We start from the raw sequence: 21,087 nt of genomic DNA, 5'->3' as shown, positions 1-21,087 counted from the left end.
GAAAAAATGTACCAAAAATTCCCAAAAAACGCATAAATATACAAAAACGCAAAATTAAAAAAAGCAAAATAAAATGTTGTAAATGGTAGTAAAAACGGTAGCTGACATAGCTTCGTTTTAGAGCAATATAAAATAAAGGTAAATTATTAAAAATTCGCCTTCAAAATCCGTACTCTAGTTATCACACTTAAATAAAAATGTTTAAATTTGTTTTATTGTATAATTTTCTAATTTTAAAGAATTATTTTCATCGATAGGGGCCCACAACCATGTATTGGCCCCTGGGCCATTGAAGGTCTTAATCCGGGTTTGACTGATACACATAGAGCCTGGACAATGATAGATTGTGATGATGATAAGAGGTTTGCAATTTACACGGTACATTGTTCGTACCACAAATTAAGTGTGTAATAAGAAAGCATTTTAAAGTTTTTTGAGATTCAAAATGGTCAATGAAAATATTTAAGTTTTGAACATCGTTAAAATAAATGCCTTTAAAAAAAAAACTTGAACAAAGTTTGAATCATATTATAGAGTTGGCATTTTTAACGGGCAACGAAGTGCGCGGGTTTTGCACAAAAATATATACTGGCCACAAAAACAATAGAAATATTGTCGTCGAGGGAATGATTTTTCGCTGTTAAAATATATTTATTCATCTTTGCTAGACAAGTAAAAATTTCGTCAGTACTATTTTGAACGTTCAACCGTAGACATCTGCAGTTTAAAACAAACTTAACATATCTAAAATGGCAGGTATATATAGTGTATCTTGTCCAGATTTGACGATGAACCACGAATGGACAATTAAAAAATTGAACTGTGATAACAAAACAAAGTCGTTGCCAAATATGGCATTTGTATGTCATGAATTGGAAAAAGAGACAAAAAATACAGATGTAAGTAAAACATTTAAAATCGAAGAACACGACAAAAAATTTAGCGCGTCTTGTCCAGATTTGACGGTGAATCACGAATTAACAGTTAAAAAATTGAACTGTGACAACAAAACAAAATCATTGCCGAATATGGCATTTGTATGTCTTGAATTGGAGGAAGAGACAAAAAATACAGATGTAAGTAAAACATTTAAAATCGAAAAACACACCGAAAAACTTAGCGCGTCATGTCCAAATTTGACGCAGAATCACGAATTAACAGTTAAAAAATTGAACTGTGATAAAAAAACAAAATCATTGCCGAATATGGTATTAACATATTCTGACGATATGGAAGTAAAAAAGGCGTATGATTCGGAAAAAATAACCGAAATAGAATGCGCAAAAGAAGAAGTCGAAGTTCCGAAAAAGAAAAGACGAACTATATACAAGCGAGTCAAGCGGTTTTTCATGGGCTTGTGTTGCTGCTGTGCTAAACCTTAACTTTTTGTATTATTATTTTTTTTTAAATTTATATTTAATGAAACACTTTTTTTGTGATTATAATTTTTTTTCAATTTTTATTTAATGAAACATTTTAACGACTATGTATAAATGAATACATCATTTCAATCAGCTAGTATAGTTAGTAAAGTTTGTTTTGTGCATCAGAGGTATAAAGTTTATTATAATGTAACAGGCATACCATGAAAAAAAAAAATTGTCTGTCATATTACAATAGACCCTCTGATATATAAAACAAAAACTAACTAATTATACTAGCTATTGTTGTTAAAATAATTTTTTAGTTTTTGGATAGTTCTATTTTTTTCTATTTTTCTATTTTTTCTATTGTTCTATTTTTTTCTATAAGTTTTTCATATTTGATCATTTATTAAATGTTTATTAATAAGTTGTATAATAAATGAATATTTTCGTTGAGTAATTTAATTGTTTTTTATTTGATACAGGTAAAATAGTATAAAAGTCTCAAAACGCTATGGTAAAATTAATTTAGGTCGTGTGAAAATCGTGACTATATACTTTCGGTTTTTTATTTGTGTCTGTGTGCAGCATAACTTGTCGAAATAATATACTTCGATTTCAAACTTCGGAAGAGGTGCTTTTCGATTGCAAATTGAATATTCTTGGTGTATTATGCAGGTCAAAAGTAAACATTCTCCAGTAGTTTTCAAAAAAAAAATCAAGAAAAACAAAGTAAAACGGGAATTTTTACGCAAAACAAGTTTTTGACAAAATCAATTTTTTTATACAGTTGTAATTCACATCTGATCACTGTAAATACTTGAAATTTTCACCAAATGTTTAAAGTAGAATTATCTATACACAGTTACATTTATAACTGTCGTATATGACACGTCTGGTAGATGCATAGAATCTATGCATAGATGTTATATTATTGGACAAGTAATAAGCGTATGGAATGCATATTTCATAACAAGACTAGCTGACCCCGTGCACTTCGTTGCCCGTTAAAAATGCAAATTCTATATAATATGATTCGAATTTTGATTAATTTGTTATTTACTATTCGGTTTAACGGTGTTCAAAACTTAGACATTTTCATTGACTGTTTTGATTCTCAAAAATCTTGTGAAAACACCACTTTAATATGCGAATTTTGTAAAATGCTTTCTTATTACACACTAAATTTGTGATACGATTTTACGAATGTACCGTGTAAATTGTAAGCATCGATCTATCATTGTTCAGGCTCTACGTTTATCAGTCAGTGAGTTACTCAAGTCATAATATTATAGTCATTCTGCTTACCGTTGCCGTGAGACTCTCTTATGATTATGCGAGCAGTATATTATCATGTAGGCAATCCACACGTGGTGGATTGCGGACCCCGCGAGATGTGTACGTAAGCTTATAATTTCTAACACTTAAGTTTCAAAGTTATATCATTTTTTTATTTTACTACAGTGGGTAAAATACAATATGTGCCATCTCGTGGTTTTTATATTGTTGCCTGTTGGTAAAACAATAAAACTTGGTATAACTTATTATGTTAGTTTATTGCTGTAAATTTGAAATTTACTGTAGACATTGGCTTATTTTGCGAATTCTTATTTTTGTTGTTATGGTTTTAACAAAATATAACAACAGGTCTATAATTATTATATTCAATTATAATCAATAGTGACCTTAATATAGTTTATTTTCTTGCTGGACTGCAGTGACAGTTGTTGTTGTTTTTTTACATCTAAAATTGTACTACATAAGCACCTTCTCTTACGACCAATAGGAGCGAATCATCAGTGAAAAATGTTACAAAAATGGGGAAAATAAATAATAATAACAAAAAAATTGTTACCATGATTACCGAAAATAAAATAGTAATAATAATAGTAATAGTAGTCATCGGTATTTTTTATTTTTCATTGTATTTTTTTTTAATTTTCCGTGCAATTTTCTTAACTTTTTCTTACATAAGAACCTTCTCCTGGAAATTACGACCAAAAAAAATAAGAATGAGCGAAATCGATCCAGCCGTTCTCAATTGATGAAATGTTATACATTTTTGTCTCTATTTTTATATATATAGAAGATAGAAGATATATAGATTATTGTGAACTAAAAAAAAATTCACTCAACAAATTTCAAATTTTCAAACTAAAATAACTATAGAAACCATAGATTATATTGATTGTACATCGAGCTGATGTTTAGATGTCTACGTCTACCATAGAGTAAATAAAGACAATGGTATCGAGTTCAAATCCCAGACATCAATGAATAGATTTTGCACTTTTTCTACTTATTCGGTTGACTTATTTAAAATTTTCTTTCGTACAAACCTTCTCCAGACAATAACAAATACTACTAAAAAATAATTAGCGAAATCGGTTCAGCTGTTCTCAATCGATGAATTTTTATACATTTTTGTCTCCATTTTATATATAAAGATTTTTAATTTCTTTTACTATGACAACGATTTAAGTTTGTATGTCTATTTGCATACATTTTTAAAAACATTTTAAATAAATGATTTATTTTATTTAAATGGTTGCCATCGACTACCAAAAATAATTTAGTTGACTATTTGCTGGATAGATGGCGCTTCTGTAATTTCATCACCACCTCGTCATATTTCTCTAACCCGATAACTTTCTCAAATTTTTCGTCCCTAAGAACCTTCTCCTGGCAATTACGACCCTAACAAAAAAAGAATGAGCGAAATCGGTCCAGGCGTTGTTGAGTTATAGCGTCAGGGAGGAAAACCGGACTTATTTTTATATAATAGATAAAGGGCGCTGTTTGATTACCCGATTACTCGTACGAACGGTTAGTATGGGTTTTTATATTATCGTCTATTTGAACTATTATTTTAAATGATTTATTAGCTATTTTATTGATCGCCTAATGTCACAATTTATTGTTACAAAAATATTTCTAACATTCATATATGCTCGCCAGACGTCCAAAACGGCTTACATCACTGTGAGCTGATGTTGTTATACGCTGTTTGTAATGCCGTTGTTATTTACAGTTCTTGTCTAGTCGTAGTATAAGGTCTACGGCTAAATCTAAAATATAATATACCCATTTGATATAATTTTTTAGGGTTCCGTACCGTCACCAGACCCTAGAACAATAGAACCAAGCTGTATCTCATTAACCGTGAAAATTAGACAGTTGAAATTTTCACAGACGAAGTATTTCTGTAGCCGCTATAACAAAAAATAGTCATAGGCTCAACCCCGGGAGGTGTTTAAACGGACGTTTTGAGAGTTACGATGGAAATTTTATTTATTTGATATTTTAGTTTGGTTGCTATTAGTTACAATAATAATAATAATTAGCGCGTAAGAAATATTTTAATAAATCCGATAAGTGATTATATGTATTTATTCGATATAAATTTGCCATAACCAGTAAACGGGATACGATTACGGTATACGTAACGGTTAGAGGACTAGAGGAGGTATAGTTTTAATCCCGAGAATAACGTTGATTCCAACTAATTATCCCCATGAGTTTAAAACAATACAATTCCCACTCAAAGTTTGCTTTGCTATGAATATTAATGAGTCTCAAGGACAACCGTTGAGCATGACATAGAGATTAACTTGAGAGAAGAATGTTTTTCACCTGGACAGTTCTATGTCGCATGTTCTAGAGTTAGCCCTGCCAGTAGTTTGGTTTTTTTAGTCCCAAAAGGCAGTAGAAAAAATAATGTTTGTAAAGAGTTATTGAGATGAATAAAATATGCCAATGTAATTATATTTTTTTTAGTTTTTATAACATCATAATGTATATTTTTTGACGACTTATGATTGTTACAATACATGGCAACCTAGGGTCAACATAATATCTTAAAGCAGACTGTAATAAATATAAAACTTGATTCAATAAAAGTTTTAGTAGGTAACACAAAAAACTGTACACGGGCGAAGCCGGCTTATTTAGCTAGTTATGTTATATAATTTATAATAATTGGTGTACGCAAAATAACATCTGTGGTGAAACGATTTATTATTAAAAATACAAAAATTAATAATTATATTTATGTATGAATAACGAGTAATAATCCATTGCGATTTCGTTCGGCTTAGGTTTCAGTTAAAATCATTACATAATAATATTATAATATTATGATTATAATTTTTTTTTTTTTTTTTTTGATGCGTACGACGTAACGCTTAAACTATATTGTTACATTTTTGTATTTATAAAAAAAAAAAATTTAGATTCTTAAAGGATCGACAAATCACAGATGTATTTAGTTTGATATCTGTCGTCAAACACTGGAGCAGTAAAAGTGTTTCGATAGTTTTAACCATCGATAACTTTTCTAGTACATACTATAAAATACTTTTTCAGTGAGTTAGAGACGAAATATTGGTACAAAAGCTATAATACATTAAAAACGATGATGGTATAGAGAATGACAGTATAAATTATCAAGACAATTTCTAGTTTCTTATTCTTTTTTTTTTTAATATCGAAACATAATATCGTATATAGTCGGCGATTTCGGACATCTTTCCTGTGATAGGTGTTAGGTACGGCCAGTGATTTTTTTTCAGTGACACAGCTATAAATCATGACTTTCACGCCGAGTTCTGTCCTTAGTGTCTTGATACAAGTACCATAAATTGTATATTGGGCGTCGAACTTGCATTTTCGGTAGACCGGAGAAGTCATTATTCTATTGACTTGTCATCAATGAAGTTTGGTTAACAATAATCGGTCTAACTTTTGATTAGTGGAATAGTGTTTACCAATACCTTTCCTTAGAATGTCAGTTGCATTTTAAAAACGACTATATTGGACTTATGATCTTACCGAGCATAGTGTTATTCGTGGCCCGAAGCAATTGCCAGTAGCAGTAGTTATATAAGAGTTTCATTCGTTTTCAAAAATTATAAAATTCATCAAATAACATACAATTAGTTAAATACAGTTATAACGCAGATTCGTGTGCGGACCACAATAAAAACTCGTTCATTTCTACTATGTGTTTTACAATACTTGAAAAAAAAGTGATATAATACGATTTAATCATGAGAAAACGTTCCGTGATTCAATAAACAACAGTCATCTTAGAGCTGGGTAACACTTATAGCCAAACAGCTATATAGGTTACACGAATAATAAAAAAAAAAAAACTTTTCCGTGTTCACGAAATGAGCCGATTAATTTTAATTTTTAACAATACTGATTAAAAGTTCTACGCAAAATAAATAAATAAATAAATTTGTTTAACGTAATGCGTGATTACAATAAAAGGATTAATGACATAGATATGTTGTATAATAAAACCAATAGGGCAACGAATTGTACGGGTTTTGTTATTTACACAAAAATATATACTGGCCACAAAAACAATAGAAATGTTATCATGATTTTTTGCTATTAAAATATATTTATTCATCTTTGCTAGACAAGTAAAAATTTCGTCAGTACTATTTTGAACGTTCAACCGTAGACATCTACAGTTTAAAATAAATTTAACATAATATCTAAAATGGCAGATACAAAAATAATTAGTGCGTCTTGTCCAGATTTGACGGTGATTCACGAATGGACAATACAAAAATTGAACTCTAATAACAAAACAAAGTCGTTGCCAAATATGGCATTGCTATATGATAAGTCGGAGAAAGAGACAAAAAACACGAATGTAAGTCACACATTTAAAATCGTTGAATACAACGAACAATTAAACGCGTCATGTCCAAATTTGACGTTAAAACACGAATGGACAGATCAAAGATTGAAGTCAATTAAAAAAACTAAGTCATTGCCAAATATGGCATTGTTATGTCATGAATTGAAGGTAGACACAAAAATCGCGGGTGTAAGTAATGTATTTAAAATCGAAAAGCACACCGAAAAACTTAGCGCGTCATGTCCAAATTTGACGCAGAATCACGAATTAACAGTTAAAAAATTGAACTGTGATAACAAAACAAAATCATTGCCGAATATGGTATTTACACATTCTGACGAATTGGACGTAAAAAAGGCGTATGATTCGGAAAAAATAACCGAAATAGAATGCGCAAAAGAAGAAATCGAAGTCTCGAAAAAGAAAAGACGAACAATACGAGTATACAAGCGAGTCAAGCGATTTTTCAGGGGTTTGTGTTGCTGCTGTGCTAAACCTTAACTTTTTGCATTATTATTATTTTTTTAAATTTATATTTAATGAAACACTTTTTTTGTGATAATTTTTTTTCAATTGTTTTTGATTGAAATATTTTAACGACTATGTATAAATTAATACACCATTTCAATCAGCTAGTATAGTTAGTAAAGTTTGTTTTGTGCATCAGAGGTATAAAGTTTATTATAATGTAACAGGCATACCATGAAAAAAAAAAATTGTCTGTTATATTACAATAAACCCTCTGATACATAAAACAAAACCACACTGATTATACTAGCTTTTATTTTTATTTTTATTTTTTTTTTGCATAGCTGCTAAAAGTATTCCATATTTGATCATATTTTGTTAAATGTTTAATATATAAGTTATGTAATAAATTAATGTTTTTGTTGAGTAATTTAATTGGTTTTTATTTGATACAAGTATAATAGTATAAAAATCTCAAATCGCTATGGTAAAATTAATTTAGGGCGTGTGAAAATCGTTACTATATTAGTCACAATTTTTTAATCATTATAGTTCAAATTTTTATGAAATATGTCTAAATCTCGAAAATTTGCAAGTAATTTTATAGTTGAAAAATCACAACGCATTTTTGTGTTTATATCAAAGGTTAAAAAATGCAATACTAAATTTTTTATAAATTTTCCTTCAAATAGCTACAGAGAAAACTCATAGTAGAAAAAGTGTTACGTTTGTTTGAATTTTAAATGTTTACGAAATCGCGTAACCATAACGATTTTCTCTTCAAACGAAATTAAATATGTTATAATACAAAAAGTATAAGTCATAGACACTTGAAAATTTTACCAGTTATTTAGATTGGTATTTTATACATAATTTAATTTTCAATTAAATCATTTGAAGTATTCGATTTTGTTTATTTTTTTTTAAGGACATCGATAAAAATGTTTTGGCAGAGTCATAATACTTGAAAATTTAATACAAAGTTCACCATAAGTTATTCTTATAGCGATTAAAAAATTATAAGAATACATAGGCACAATTTTTTTTCATTAGTATTTGAAGTTCAAGTGTTAACAAAAATTCGTCAAAATCATGAATATTTGCAAATTATTTTGTAGGTATAATTCATAAAAACTTGAGTGCAGTAACTGGTTTAAGGGAGACGTCAGGAAGGTGGGATACATAAGGTTACATCATTGCTAACAAAAATGATTCTGAGTGAAGCTCGGTGGATAGCATTACATTATCAACAATCTATAATTTGTTATATATAGTAAAATAAATAAATATATACATTTAAAATACAAAAATAGTTTAAAAATCTTATACAATTATAAAATATCATATTTTTTGTTCTTAATTAATACTTGTTTTATATTGTATTTTACATAAGTAGTTATGACAGCCAAATTTGTTACAAATAATTTTAAAATATTTTATGTACTATGTATATTTGATTACCTAGGGAATACGATTTATGAAAAAAATGTATTAAATTTGTGAAATCGTACGTTTTTTCTCATTTAAACGTTTTTGTTTCGAGTACCGTTACGAAAATCAAAAAATGAATTCTCTAAAGTACTAACTCAAGAACATAACCTTTCAGAAAATATGCTAAACATGATACTTTTGAACAAGTTTAGGAGGAGAAAAAGTGTTTCCGGAATAAAAAAGAAATACACATCATTGTAAAACCAATACATTCCTCGCTTCACTCAGAATCTTAAATTTTTGTATAAGTAGCTAAGAGTTGAAAATCTAATACAAGATTTTCCATAAGTTTTGCTTACAATAATTATAAAAGAACTTAAATTTTAGTGTATTCACGCCAATTAAACATAAACCACCTTTTTCACCAATCACTGGAAATTATATCCTAGGCTGACAAATCATCTTTATTCAGAATTGTTTTTCGTATAAAATATGATACCTATCATTGGATTTAAATTTAACACTTCTATAATATATAATAGTGATCCACACGGCACCCAATATACAGCAAAGCGGTAATATTAATTAATTAATTAATTATTGGCTTCTAACACCATATTTTATATCGAATATTCATAAATATATATAATGACTCGTCCTGGGTGATTCATCTACGCCCAAACCAAACCGCTGGGTCTAGAGACTTGAAATTTTGTATAAAAGTTCAATAATCAATGTTAAGTCGCACAAAGAAAGGATTTTTCAAAGTTCGCATTTTAAAGATTGCTCAAACGGTGATTTTGAGATTTACGATGGAAATTTTTGTTTTGTTTTTGCATAATCGTAAGAGAGTCGTCTCACGGACAACGCCAAGTTTAATGGCTATAATATAATCTGATTAACTAACTGTCTGATACACATAGAGCCTGGACAATGATAGATTGTGATAATGATAAGAGGTTTGCAATTTACACGGTACATTATTCGTAACACAAATTAAGTGTGCAATAAGAAAGCATTTTAAAGTTTTTTGAGATTCAAAATGGTCAATGAAAATATTTAAATTTTGAACATCGTTAAACCTAATGTTTTCTCAATAAAAACTTAAACAAAGTTTAAATCATATTATAGAATTGGCATTTTTAACAGGCAACGGAATGCACGGGTTTTGCTATTTACACAAAAATATATACTGGCCACAAAAACAATAGAAATGTTATCCTGATTTTTCGCTATTAAAATATATTTATTCATCTTTGCTAGACAAGTAAAAATTTCGTCAGTACTATTTTGAACGCTCAACCGTAGACATCTACAGTTTAAAATAAATTTAACATAATATCTAAAATGGCAGATACAAAAATATTTAGTGCGTCTTGTCCAGATATGACGGCGATTCACGAATGGACAGATCATAAATTGAACTCTATAAAAAAAACTAAGTCGTTGCCAAATATGGCATTTGTATGTCATGAATTGGAAAAAAAGAGACGAAAAATACAGATGTAAGTCTAACATTAAAATCGAAAACACGACAAAAAACTTAGCGCGTCATGTCCAAATTTGATGCAGAATCACGAATTTACCATTAGAAAATTGAACTGTGATAACAAAACAAAATCATTGCCGAATATGGTATTAACACATTCTGATGAATTGGAAGTCAAAAAGGCGTATGATTCGGAAAAAATAACCGAAATAGAATGCGCAAAAGAAGAAATCGAAGTCCCGAAAAAGAAAAGACGAACAATATACAAGCGAGTCCAGCGATTTTTCAGGGGCTTGTGTTGCTGCTGTGCTAAACCTTAACATTTTGTATTATTATTTTAACGAATATGTATAAATTAATACATCATTTCAATCAGCTAGTATAGTTAGTAAAGTTTGTTGTGTGCATCAGAGGTATAAAGTTTATTATAATATAGCAGGCATACCATGAAAAAAAAAAATTGTCTGTCATATTACAATAGACCCTCTGATATATAAAACAAAAACTAACTAATTGTACTAGCTATTATTGTTAAAATAATTTATTAGTTTATGGATAATTCTATTATTTTTTTTCTATTTTTTCTATTGTTCTATATTTTTCTATACGTTTTTCATATTTGATCAATTATTAAATGTTTGTTAATAAGTTGTATAATAAATAAATATTTTCTTTGAGTAATTTAATTGTTTTTTATTAGATACAGGTAAAATAGTATAAAAGTCCCAAAACGCTATGGTAAAATTAATTTAGGGTGTGTGAAAATCGTGACTATATGTACTTTCGGTTTTTTTTGGTATCTGTGCACAGCATAACTTGTCTAAATAATACTTCAATTTCAAACTAAGAATTTTTCAAAATTCACATTTTAAAGGGTTGCTCAAATAGGGATTTTGAGATTTACGATAGAAATTTTGTTTATTATTTTTGTTTACAAATGAATGCTATAACAACCTGATTTATGTATTGACACATTTATCACTTTTTATTACAGCTAATTATTATTATTATTATTAAATAACGAGTCTTCGTATACGCACACTAACAAAGTTTATGTACGGTAACTGCGGTTTTTTCTAAATATTGAAATGTATTAAAATAACATGAAGTCGTAAAATATCCTACGCATTTACGCATACACAAGGACAAAGTGTTTTACTTATTATTTTCGAATATTAAAATGCGTCTTCGTATACGTACCCCAGCTTATGTACGGTTCTTTCTAAACATTTAAGTGCTACATTGATAGAAAGAGATAAAACAGCCCATTCTGTATTAAATTACCATAAAACCTAACGAGAGTAGAGACACCTATGTGCAATTTTATTTCCAAACAGAGTAATACAGCACAAGTTCTGTAATACTGTACCTAAGTTACTTCTTAATACCCTGAATCCTACTGGTCTTCCATCACATAAACTTATCCTTAAAATTGGAGCACCTATAATGTTACTAAAAAATCTTAACCCACCTAAATTGTGTAATGGAACTAGATTGCAAGTCAAAGCTCTGCACAAAAATGTAATAGAAGCTATAATTATCACTGGGTGTGCTAGAGGAGATATAGTTTTAATCGAGTTTTATCAAAAATAGTTGTTTTAATAAATTATTATAATAACGTTGATTCAAACTAATTAACCCTTTGAATTTAAAAGAATACAAATCTCACTCAAAGTTTGCTTTGCTATGACTATTAATGAGTCTCAAGGACAACCGTTGAGCATGACATAGAGATTGACTTGAGATAAGAATGTTTTTCACCTGGACAGTTCTATGTCGCATGTTCTAAAGTTAGCTCTGCCAGTAGTTTGGTTATTTTAGTCCCAAAAGGCAGTAGAAGAAATAATGTTTGTAAAGAGTTATTGAGATGAATAAAATATGTCAATGTAATTATATTTTTTTTAGTTTTTATAACATCATAATGTATATTTTTTGACGACTTATGATTGTTACAATACATGGGCAACCTAAGGTCAACATAATATCTTAAAGCAGACTGTAATAAATATAAAACCTGATTAAATAAAAGTTTTAGTAGGTAACACAAAAAACTGTACACGGGCGAAGCCGGCTTATTCAGCTAGTTATGTTATATAATTTATAATAATTGGTGTACGCAAAATAACATCTGTGGTGAAACGATTTATTATTAATTATTTATTATTATAATACAAAAATTAATAATTATATTTATGTACGAATAACGAGTAATAACCCATTGCGATTTCGTTCGGCTTAGGTTTCAGTTAAAATCATTATATAATAATATTATAAAATTATGATTATAATTTTTTTTTTTTTTTGATGCGTACGACGCAACGCTTAATTTATATTGTTACATTTCTGTATTTAAAAAAAAAAAAAAAATTTAGATTCTTAAGGGATCGACAAATCACAGATGTATTTAGTTTGATATCTGTCGTCAAACACTGGAGCAGTAAAAGTGTTTAGATAGTTTTAACCATCGATAACTTTTCTAGTACTATAAAATACTTTTTTCAGTGAGTTAGAGACGAAAGATTGCTATATAAAGCTATAATACATTAAAAAGATGATGGTATAGAGAATGACAATATAAATTATCAAATAAATTTTTAGTTTCTTATTCTTTATTTTTTTGAATATCGTAACATAATATCGTATATAGCAGCGGCTTCGGACATCTTTCCTGTGATAGGTGTTAGGTACGGCCAGTGATTTTTTTTCAGTGACACAGCTATAAATCATGACTTACAGGCCGAGTTCTGTCCTTAGTGTCTTGATTCAAGTACCATAAATTGTATATTGGGCGTCGAACTTGTATAATGCATTTTCGTTAGACCGGAGAAGTCATTATTCCATAGACTTGTCATCAATGAAGTTTGGTTAACAATAATCGGTCTAACTTATGATTAGTGCAATAGTGTTTACCAATAACGTTCCTTAGAATGTCAGTTGCATTTTACAAACGACTTTATTGTACTTATAATCTTACCGATAATAGTGTTACTCGTGGCCCGAAGCAATTGCAAGTAGTGGTGATTATAAAATAGTTTCATTCGTTTTCAAAAAATTATAAAATTCATCAAATAACGTACATTTAGTTAAATACAGTTATAACGCAAATTCGTGTGCAGACCACAATAAAAACTCATTTATTACCAAATATAGCATTGTCATATAATGAATATGAATCGAAGGAAAAAACATCGCCATTGAAAGTTCATTTAAAACAATAGAAATTGCAGTAAGTGGTGAGATAATTCGAAAAATTATACATCACGAGTTGTTTCACACTTACATTTTTTTCTGATTTAAATGAACTTTCAACTGCGATGTTTTTTTCCTTCGATTCAAATTCATTAAATGCCAATGCTATATTTGGCAATAACTTTATTTTGTTATAAAAACTCATTTATTGCTACTATGTGTTTTACAATACTTGAAAAAAAAATGATACAATACGATTTAATTAAAAGAAAACATTCGGTAATTCAATAAACAGCAGTCATCCTAGAGACTGGGCAACACTTATAGCCAGCCAGCTATAGGTTTCACGAATAATAAATAAAAAAACGTTTTCGTGTTCACGAAATGAGCCGATTTATTTTAATTTTTAACAATACTGATTAAATGTTCTACGCAAAATAAATAAATAAATAAATTTGTTTGACGTAATGCGTGATTACAATACAGGAGTAATGACATAGATATGTTGTATTATAAAACCAATAGGGCAACGAAGTGCACGGGTTTTGCTATTTATACAAAAATATATACTGGCCACAAAAACAATAGAAATCTTGTCGTCAAGAGAATGATTTTTCGCTGTTAAAATATATTTATTCATCTTTGCTAGACAAGTAAAAATTTCGTCAGTACTATTTTGAACGTTCAACCGTAGACATCTGCAGTTTAAAATAAATTTAACATAATATCTAAAATGGCAGATACAAAAATATTTAGTGCGTCTTGTCCAGATTTGACGTTGATTCACGAATGGACAATAAACAAATTGAACTCTGACAAAAAAACTAAGTCTTTGCCAAATATGGTATTTGTATGTCATGAATTGGAGAAAGAGACGAAAAATACAGATGTAAGTCTAACATTTAAAATCGAAGAACACGACAAAAAATTTAGCGCGTCTTGTCCAGATTTGACGGTGATTCACGAATGGACAATAAACAAATTGAACTCTGACAAAAAAACTAAGTCATTGCCAAATATGGCATTGTTATGTCATGAATTGAAGGTAGACACAAAACTCACGGGTGTAAGTAATATATTAAAAATCGAAAAACACACCGAAAAACTTAGCGCGTCATGTCCAAATTTGATGCAGAATCACGAATTAACAGTTAAAAAATTGAACTGTGATAACAAAACAAAATCATTGCCGAATATGATATTAACACATTCTGATGAATTGGAAGTCAAAAAGGCGTATGATTCGGAAAAAATAACCGAAATAGAATGCGCAAAAGAAGAAGTCGAAGTTCCGAAAAAGAAAAGACGAACTATATACAAGCGAGTCAAGCGGTTTTTCATGGGCTTGTGTTGCTGCTGTGCTAAACTTTAACTTTTTGCATTATTATTTTTTTTTTAAATTTATATTTAATGAAACACTTTAACTTTTTGTGTCATCATTTTTTGCAATTTATATTTAATGAAACTAACGACTATGTATAAATAATACACCATTTCAATCAGCTAGTATAATTAGTAAAGTTTGTTTTGTGCATCAGAGGTTTAAAGTTTATTATGATATAATAGGCATACCATGAAAAAAAAAAATTGTCTGTTATATTACAATAAACCCTCTGATACATAAAACAAAAACTAACTAATTATACTAGCTATTATTGTTAAAATAATTTATTAGTTTATTGATAGTTCTATTTTTTTCTATTTTTCTATTTTTCTATTGTTTTATTTTTTTCTATACGTTTTTCATATTTGATCAATTATTAAATGTTTGTTAATAAGTTGTATAATAAATAAATATTTTCTTTGAGTAATTTAATTGTTTTTTATTAGATACAGGTAAAATAGTATAAATGTCTCAAAACGCTATGGTAAAATTAATTTAGGTCGTGTGAAAATCGTGACTATGTACTTTCGGTTTTTTTTGGTATCTGTGTACAGCATAACTTGTCGAAATAATATACTTCAATTTCAAACTTCGGAAGAGGTGCTTTTTGATTGCAAATTGAATATTCTTGGTATATTATGCAGGTCAAAAGTAATCATTTTCCAGTAGTTTTCAAAAAAAAAATCGGGAAAAACAAAATAAAAAGTGACGGCAAAACAAGTCTTTGACAAAATCGATGTTTTTATACAGTTGTAATTTAAATCTGATCACTGTAAATACTTGAAATTTTCACCAAATGTTTAAATTAGAATAATCTATATACAGTTAAATTTATAACTTTTGAATTAATGCTATAAGTTATAATTGACTTGTTAAAACAGTCATGATTCGTACTGTGAATATGAAAATCCAAAGTAACGTTACTGCTGCCGAACAGCACTCGAAAACGTTAATAGTATTAGCGGATGGCAAATCGTATAATATGACACGACTGGGGTAGATGCATAGATCTCATACTAATAGATAAGCAATGAGCTTAAGGAATGCATAACGAGATAGAGGGCGCTGTTTGATTACCCGATTACTCGTACGAATACACTTCGAACATGGGTAGCATGGGTTTTTTATATTATCTTCTATTTGAACTATTATTAATGATTTATTGGCTATTTTATTGATCGCCTTATGTCACAACTTATTGTTACAAAAATATTTCTAATATTCATATGCTCGCCAGTCGTCCAAAACAGCATACATCACTGTGAGCTGATGTTATTATACGCTGTTCGTAATGCCGTTGTTATTTACAGTTCTTGTCTAGTCGTAGTATAAGGTCTACAGCTAAATCTAAAATATAATATACCTATTTGATATAATTTTTTAGGGTTTTGAACTGTCACCAGGCCTAGAACAATAGAAACAGGCTGTTTCTCATTTACCGTGAAAATTAGACAGCTGAAATTTTCACAGACGAAGTATTTCTGTCGCCGCTATAACAAAAAATACTTAAAAAAAGTGATAGGTTCAACCCCGGGAGGTGTTTAAACGGACGTTTTGAAATTTACGATGGAATTTTTATTTATTTGATATTTTAGTTTGGTTGCTATTAGTTACAATAATAATAATAAATAATAATTAGAGCGTAAGAAATATTTTAGTAATTCTGATAAGTGATGGCTTTATTCGATATAAATTTGCCATAGTCCGTAAATGTTATACATAATATAATATGCGATATACCCACGTTAATACAGTACACTCTATTTATTTTTTTAACTTTCGCCGAAGCTCTACAACACAATCATACCTTATCGCTACGCGACCATCTATTCAAATATACGTTTTTCCAATATTTTTTCATCTAAGTACCTACCTATTAATCAGAATAAAGCATGATGGACAAATTAAATCTAAAGCTAAATTAGGTAGTTGGTTCCTTGTAAGTTGGTGTGTATAATGGCCAGGAGAAAATGTATATTCCTGGTCTGCATTTTTTTTCCTGTACTCATGGTACGCGAGTTCGACTCGCACTTAGCCGTTTTTTTTTTTATTTAAATCTCCCTGTAGTTTTAACAATTTGAACCGTCCTATGTACTGATACTGTCTATATCTTTTTATATTATATAAAGAAACTTGTCCTGGGTGATTCATCAACGCCCAGACCAAACCGTCGGGTCTAGACTTGAAATTTTGTACCGAAGTTCCTTAAGCAATTAAGAAGCGCATTAAGAAAGAATTTTTCAAAATTCACATTTAAAAGGGTTGCTCAAATAGGGATTTTGAGATTTAAGATGGAAATTTTGTTTATTATTTTCGTTTACAAATGGTTGCTATAACAACCTCATTTATGTATTGACACATTTATCACTTTTTATTACAGCTAATTATTATTATTATTATTAAATAACGCGTCTTCGTATACGCACACTAACAAAGTTTATGTACGGTAACTACGGTTTTTTCTAAATATTGAAATGTATTAAAATAACATGAAGTCGTAAAATATCCTATGTATTTACGCATACACAAGGACAAAGTGTTTTACTTATTATTTTCGAATATTAACGCTTCTTCGTATACGCATTTCTAATTATTTTCTAAAATTGTTTACATTATTAAAGCTGTAGGTCACTGGGTGTGCAAGAGGAGATATAGTTATTATCCCGAGAATAACTTTAATTCCAATTGATTAGTGATTATCCCTTTTAGCTTAAAAAATACAATTCCCAATCAAAGTTTGCTTTGCTATGACTCATAACCTATGACTATTAATCAGTCTCAAGGACAAACGTTGGGCATGACATAGAGATTGACTTGAGAGAAGAATGTTTTTGACCGGGACAGTTCTATGTCGCATGTTCTAGAATTAGCTCTGCCAAAAATTTTGTTATTTTAGCCCCAAAAGGCAGTAGAAAAAATAATGTTTATAAAGAATTATTGTGATGAATAAAATATGTCAATGTAAATATTTTTTTTTGGTTTCTATAACACCATAATGTATAGTTTTTGCTGACTTGTGATTGTTACAATACATAGGCAATCTAGGATCAACATAACATCTAAAAGTAGCCTATAATAAATATAAAACCTGAGTAAATAAAAGTTTTAGTAGGTAACACAGAAAACTGTACACGGGCGATGCCGGCTTATTCAGCTAGTTATGTTATATAGTTTATAATAATTGGTGTACGCAAAATTACATATGTGGTGAAACGATTTATTATTATTATAATAATACAACAATTAATGATTATATTTATATACGAATAACGAGTAATAATCAATCGCGATTTCGTTCGGTTTAGGTTGCCAGCTAAAATCATTACACAATAATGGTATAATAATATTATGATTATAATTTTTTATTTTTTTTTTTTTTTTTTGACGCGTACGACGTATGCTTAAACTATATTATTACATTTTTGTATTTTAAAAAAAAATTTAGATTCTTAAAGGATCGACAAATCACAGATGTATTTAGTTTGATATCTGTTATCAAACACTGGAGCAGTAAAAGTGCTTAGATAGATTTAACTATCGATAACTTTTCTAGTTCTATAAAATACTTTTCTTGCTCTTACTGAGCATAGTGTTATTCGTGGCCCGAAGCAATTGCCAGTAGTGGTGGTTATAAAATAGGGGCGATTGTAAACTCTCCCGTTGGTAAACTCTCCCGATGGTACACTCTCTCGGGTCTACTCCAGTACTACCTGACAGAAACGCGTAAACTCTCCCGGATTTATTCCTGTACTACCTAACGGAAATATGTAAACTCTCCCGGGTCTAGTAAAAATCATAACATAAATTTAATATACATTTAAGTTGCGTTTAAAAATAGTCTATCATATACAGTAAGTTCCCGTTATAACGAATACCGATACAACGAATAATCCCATTATAACGAAAGTTATAGAGATCCCCCACCAAAAAGCTACAAAAAATTATGAAATTCATCAAATAACGTACAATTAGCTAAATACAGTTATAACGCAAATTCGTGTGCGGACCACAATAAAAACTCATTTATTGCTACTATATGTTTTACAATACATGAAAAAAAAATGATATAATACGATTAGAAAATATAATAAGATAAGAAAACGTTCCGTGATTCAATAAACAACAGTCATCCTAGAGCTGGGTAACACTTATAGCCAAACAGCTATAGGTTACACGAATAATAAAAAAAAAACTTTTCCGTGTTCACGAAATGAGCCGATTAATTTTAATTTTTAACAATACTGATTAAATTTGATACGCAAAATAAATAAATTAATAAATTTGTTTGACGTAATGCGTGATTACCATAGACCTTATACTATAGTATAAGGTCTATGGTGATTACAATACAGGAGTAATGACATAGATATGTTGTATTATAAAACCAATAGGGCAACGAATTGTACGGGTTTTGCTATTTACACAAAAATATATACTGGCCACAAAAACAATAGAAATGTTATCATGATATTTCGCTATTAAAATATATTTATTCATCTTTGCTAGACAAGTAAAAATTTCGTCAGTACTATTTTGAACGCTCAACCGTAGACATCTACAGTTTAAAATAAATTTAACATAATATCTAAAATGGCAGATACAAAAATATTTAGTGCGTCTTGTCCAGATTTGACGGTGATTCACGAATGGACAATAAAAAAATTGAACTCTGACAAAAAAACTAAGTCATTGCCAAGTATGGCATTTGTATGTCATGAATTGGAAAAAGAGACAAAAAATACAGATGTAAGTCTAACATTTAATATCGAAGAACACGACAAAAAATTTAGCGCGTCTTGTCCAGATTTGACGGTGATTCACGAATGGACAATAAACAAATTGAACTCTGACAAAAAAACTAAGTCATTGCCAAATATGGCATTGGTTTATCATGAATTTGAGATGAAAAACATTGACACAAAAAACACTGGTGTAAGAAATAATACATTTAAAATCGTAGGACACGATGAAAAACTTAGCGCGTCTTGTCCAAACTTGATGCAGAATCACGAATTAACCATTAAAAAATTGAACTGTGATAAAAAAACAAAATCATTACCGAATATGATTTTAACACATTCTGAAGAATTGAAAGTAAAAAAGGCGTATGATTCGGAAAAAATAACCGAAATAGAATGCGCAAAAGAAGAAATCGAAGTTCCGAAAAAGAAAAGACGAACTATATACAAGCGAGTCAAGCGGTTTTTCATGGGCTTGTGTTGCTGCTGTGCTAAACTTTAACTTTTTGCATTATTATTTTTTTTTTAAATTTATATTTAATGAAACACTTTTTTTGTGATAATTTTTTTTCAATTGTTTTTTATTGAAATATTTTAACGACTATGTATAAATTAATACACCATTTCAATCAGCTATAGTAGAATTAGTAAATTTTGTTTTGTGCATCAGAGGTATAAAGTTTATTATAATATAGCAGGCATACCATGAAAAAAAAAAATTGTCTGTTATATTACAATAAACCCTCTGATACATAAAACAAAACCACACTGATTATACTAGCTTTTATTTTTATTTTTATTTTTTTTTTTGCATAGCTGCTAAAAGTATTCCATATTTGATCATATTTTGTTAAATGTTTAATATATAAGTTATGTAATAAATTAATGTTTTTGTTGAGTAATTAAATTGGTTTTTATTTGATACAAGTATAATAGTATAAAAATCTCAAATCGCTATGGTAAAATTAATTTAGGGCGTGTGAAAATCGTGACTATATTAGTCACAATTTTTTTATCATTATAGTTCAAATTTTTATGAAATATGTCTAAATCTCGAAAATTTGCAAGTATTTTTGTAGTTAAAAAATCACAACCCATTTTTGTGTTTATATCAAAGGTTAAAAAATGCAATACTAAATTTTTTATAAATTTTCCTTCAAATAGCTACAGAGAAAACTCATAGTAGAAAAAGTTAGTTAATTTGAATTTTAAATGTTTACGAAATCAAGTAACCATAACGATTTTCTCTTCAAACGAAATTAAATATGTTATAATACAAAAAGTATAAGTCTTAGACACTAAAAATTTCACCAGTTATTTAGATTGGTATTTTATACATGATTTTATTTTCAATTAAATCGTTTGAA

At 28.9% G+C, this 21,087-nt stretch overlaps 1 protein-coding gene and 1 long non-coding RNA gene across 2 annotated transcripts; one reads left to right on the top strand and one right to left on the bottom strand.

The window, feature by feature from the left end:
• The first annotated feature begins 86 nt into the window (after positions 1–86).
• On the top strand, positions 87–20,613 carry LOC126550323 (uncharacterized). The gene is made up of 2 exons (XM_050201625.1): positions 87–1,552; positions 20,393–20,613. Exon 1 carries the CDS (start codon positions 750–752, stop codon positions 1,380–1,382), a length of 633 nt encoding a protein of 210 aa, XP_050057582.1. The 5' UTR covers positions 87–749; the 3' UTR covers positions 1,383–1,552; positions 20,393–20,613.
• Positions 5,746–19,273, bottom strand: LOC126550324 (uncharacterized). The gene is made up of 2 exons (XR_007604388.1): positions 19,175–19,273; positions 5,746–6,517 (listed from the first exon to the last, which is right to left on the bottom strand). It is a non-coding gene; the product is annotated as an uncharacterized LOC126550324 (long non-coding RNA).
• Positions 20,614–21,087: the final 474 nt, after the last annotated feature.

Source organism: Aphis gossypii, chromosome 2, assembly GCF_020184175.1.
Source record: "Aphis gossypii isolate Hap1 chromosome 2, ASM2018417v2, whole genome shotgun sequence".
Lineage (NCBI taxonomy): Eukaryota > Metazoa > Arthropoda > Insecta > Hemiptera > Aphididae > Aphis > Aphis gossypii.
Note: the sequence above shows the minus strand (reverse complement) of the source record. Positions and strands in the feature narration are given on the sequence as shown.

Bases quoted from the DNA above. Each gene is read 5' to 3' on its own strand.
- LOC126550323 (XM_050201625.1), top strand. From the start codon at position 750: ATGGCAGGTATATATAGTGTATCTTGTCCAGATTTGACGATGAACCAC.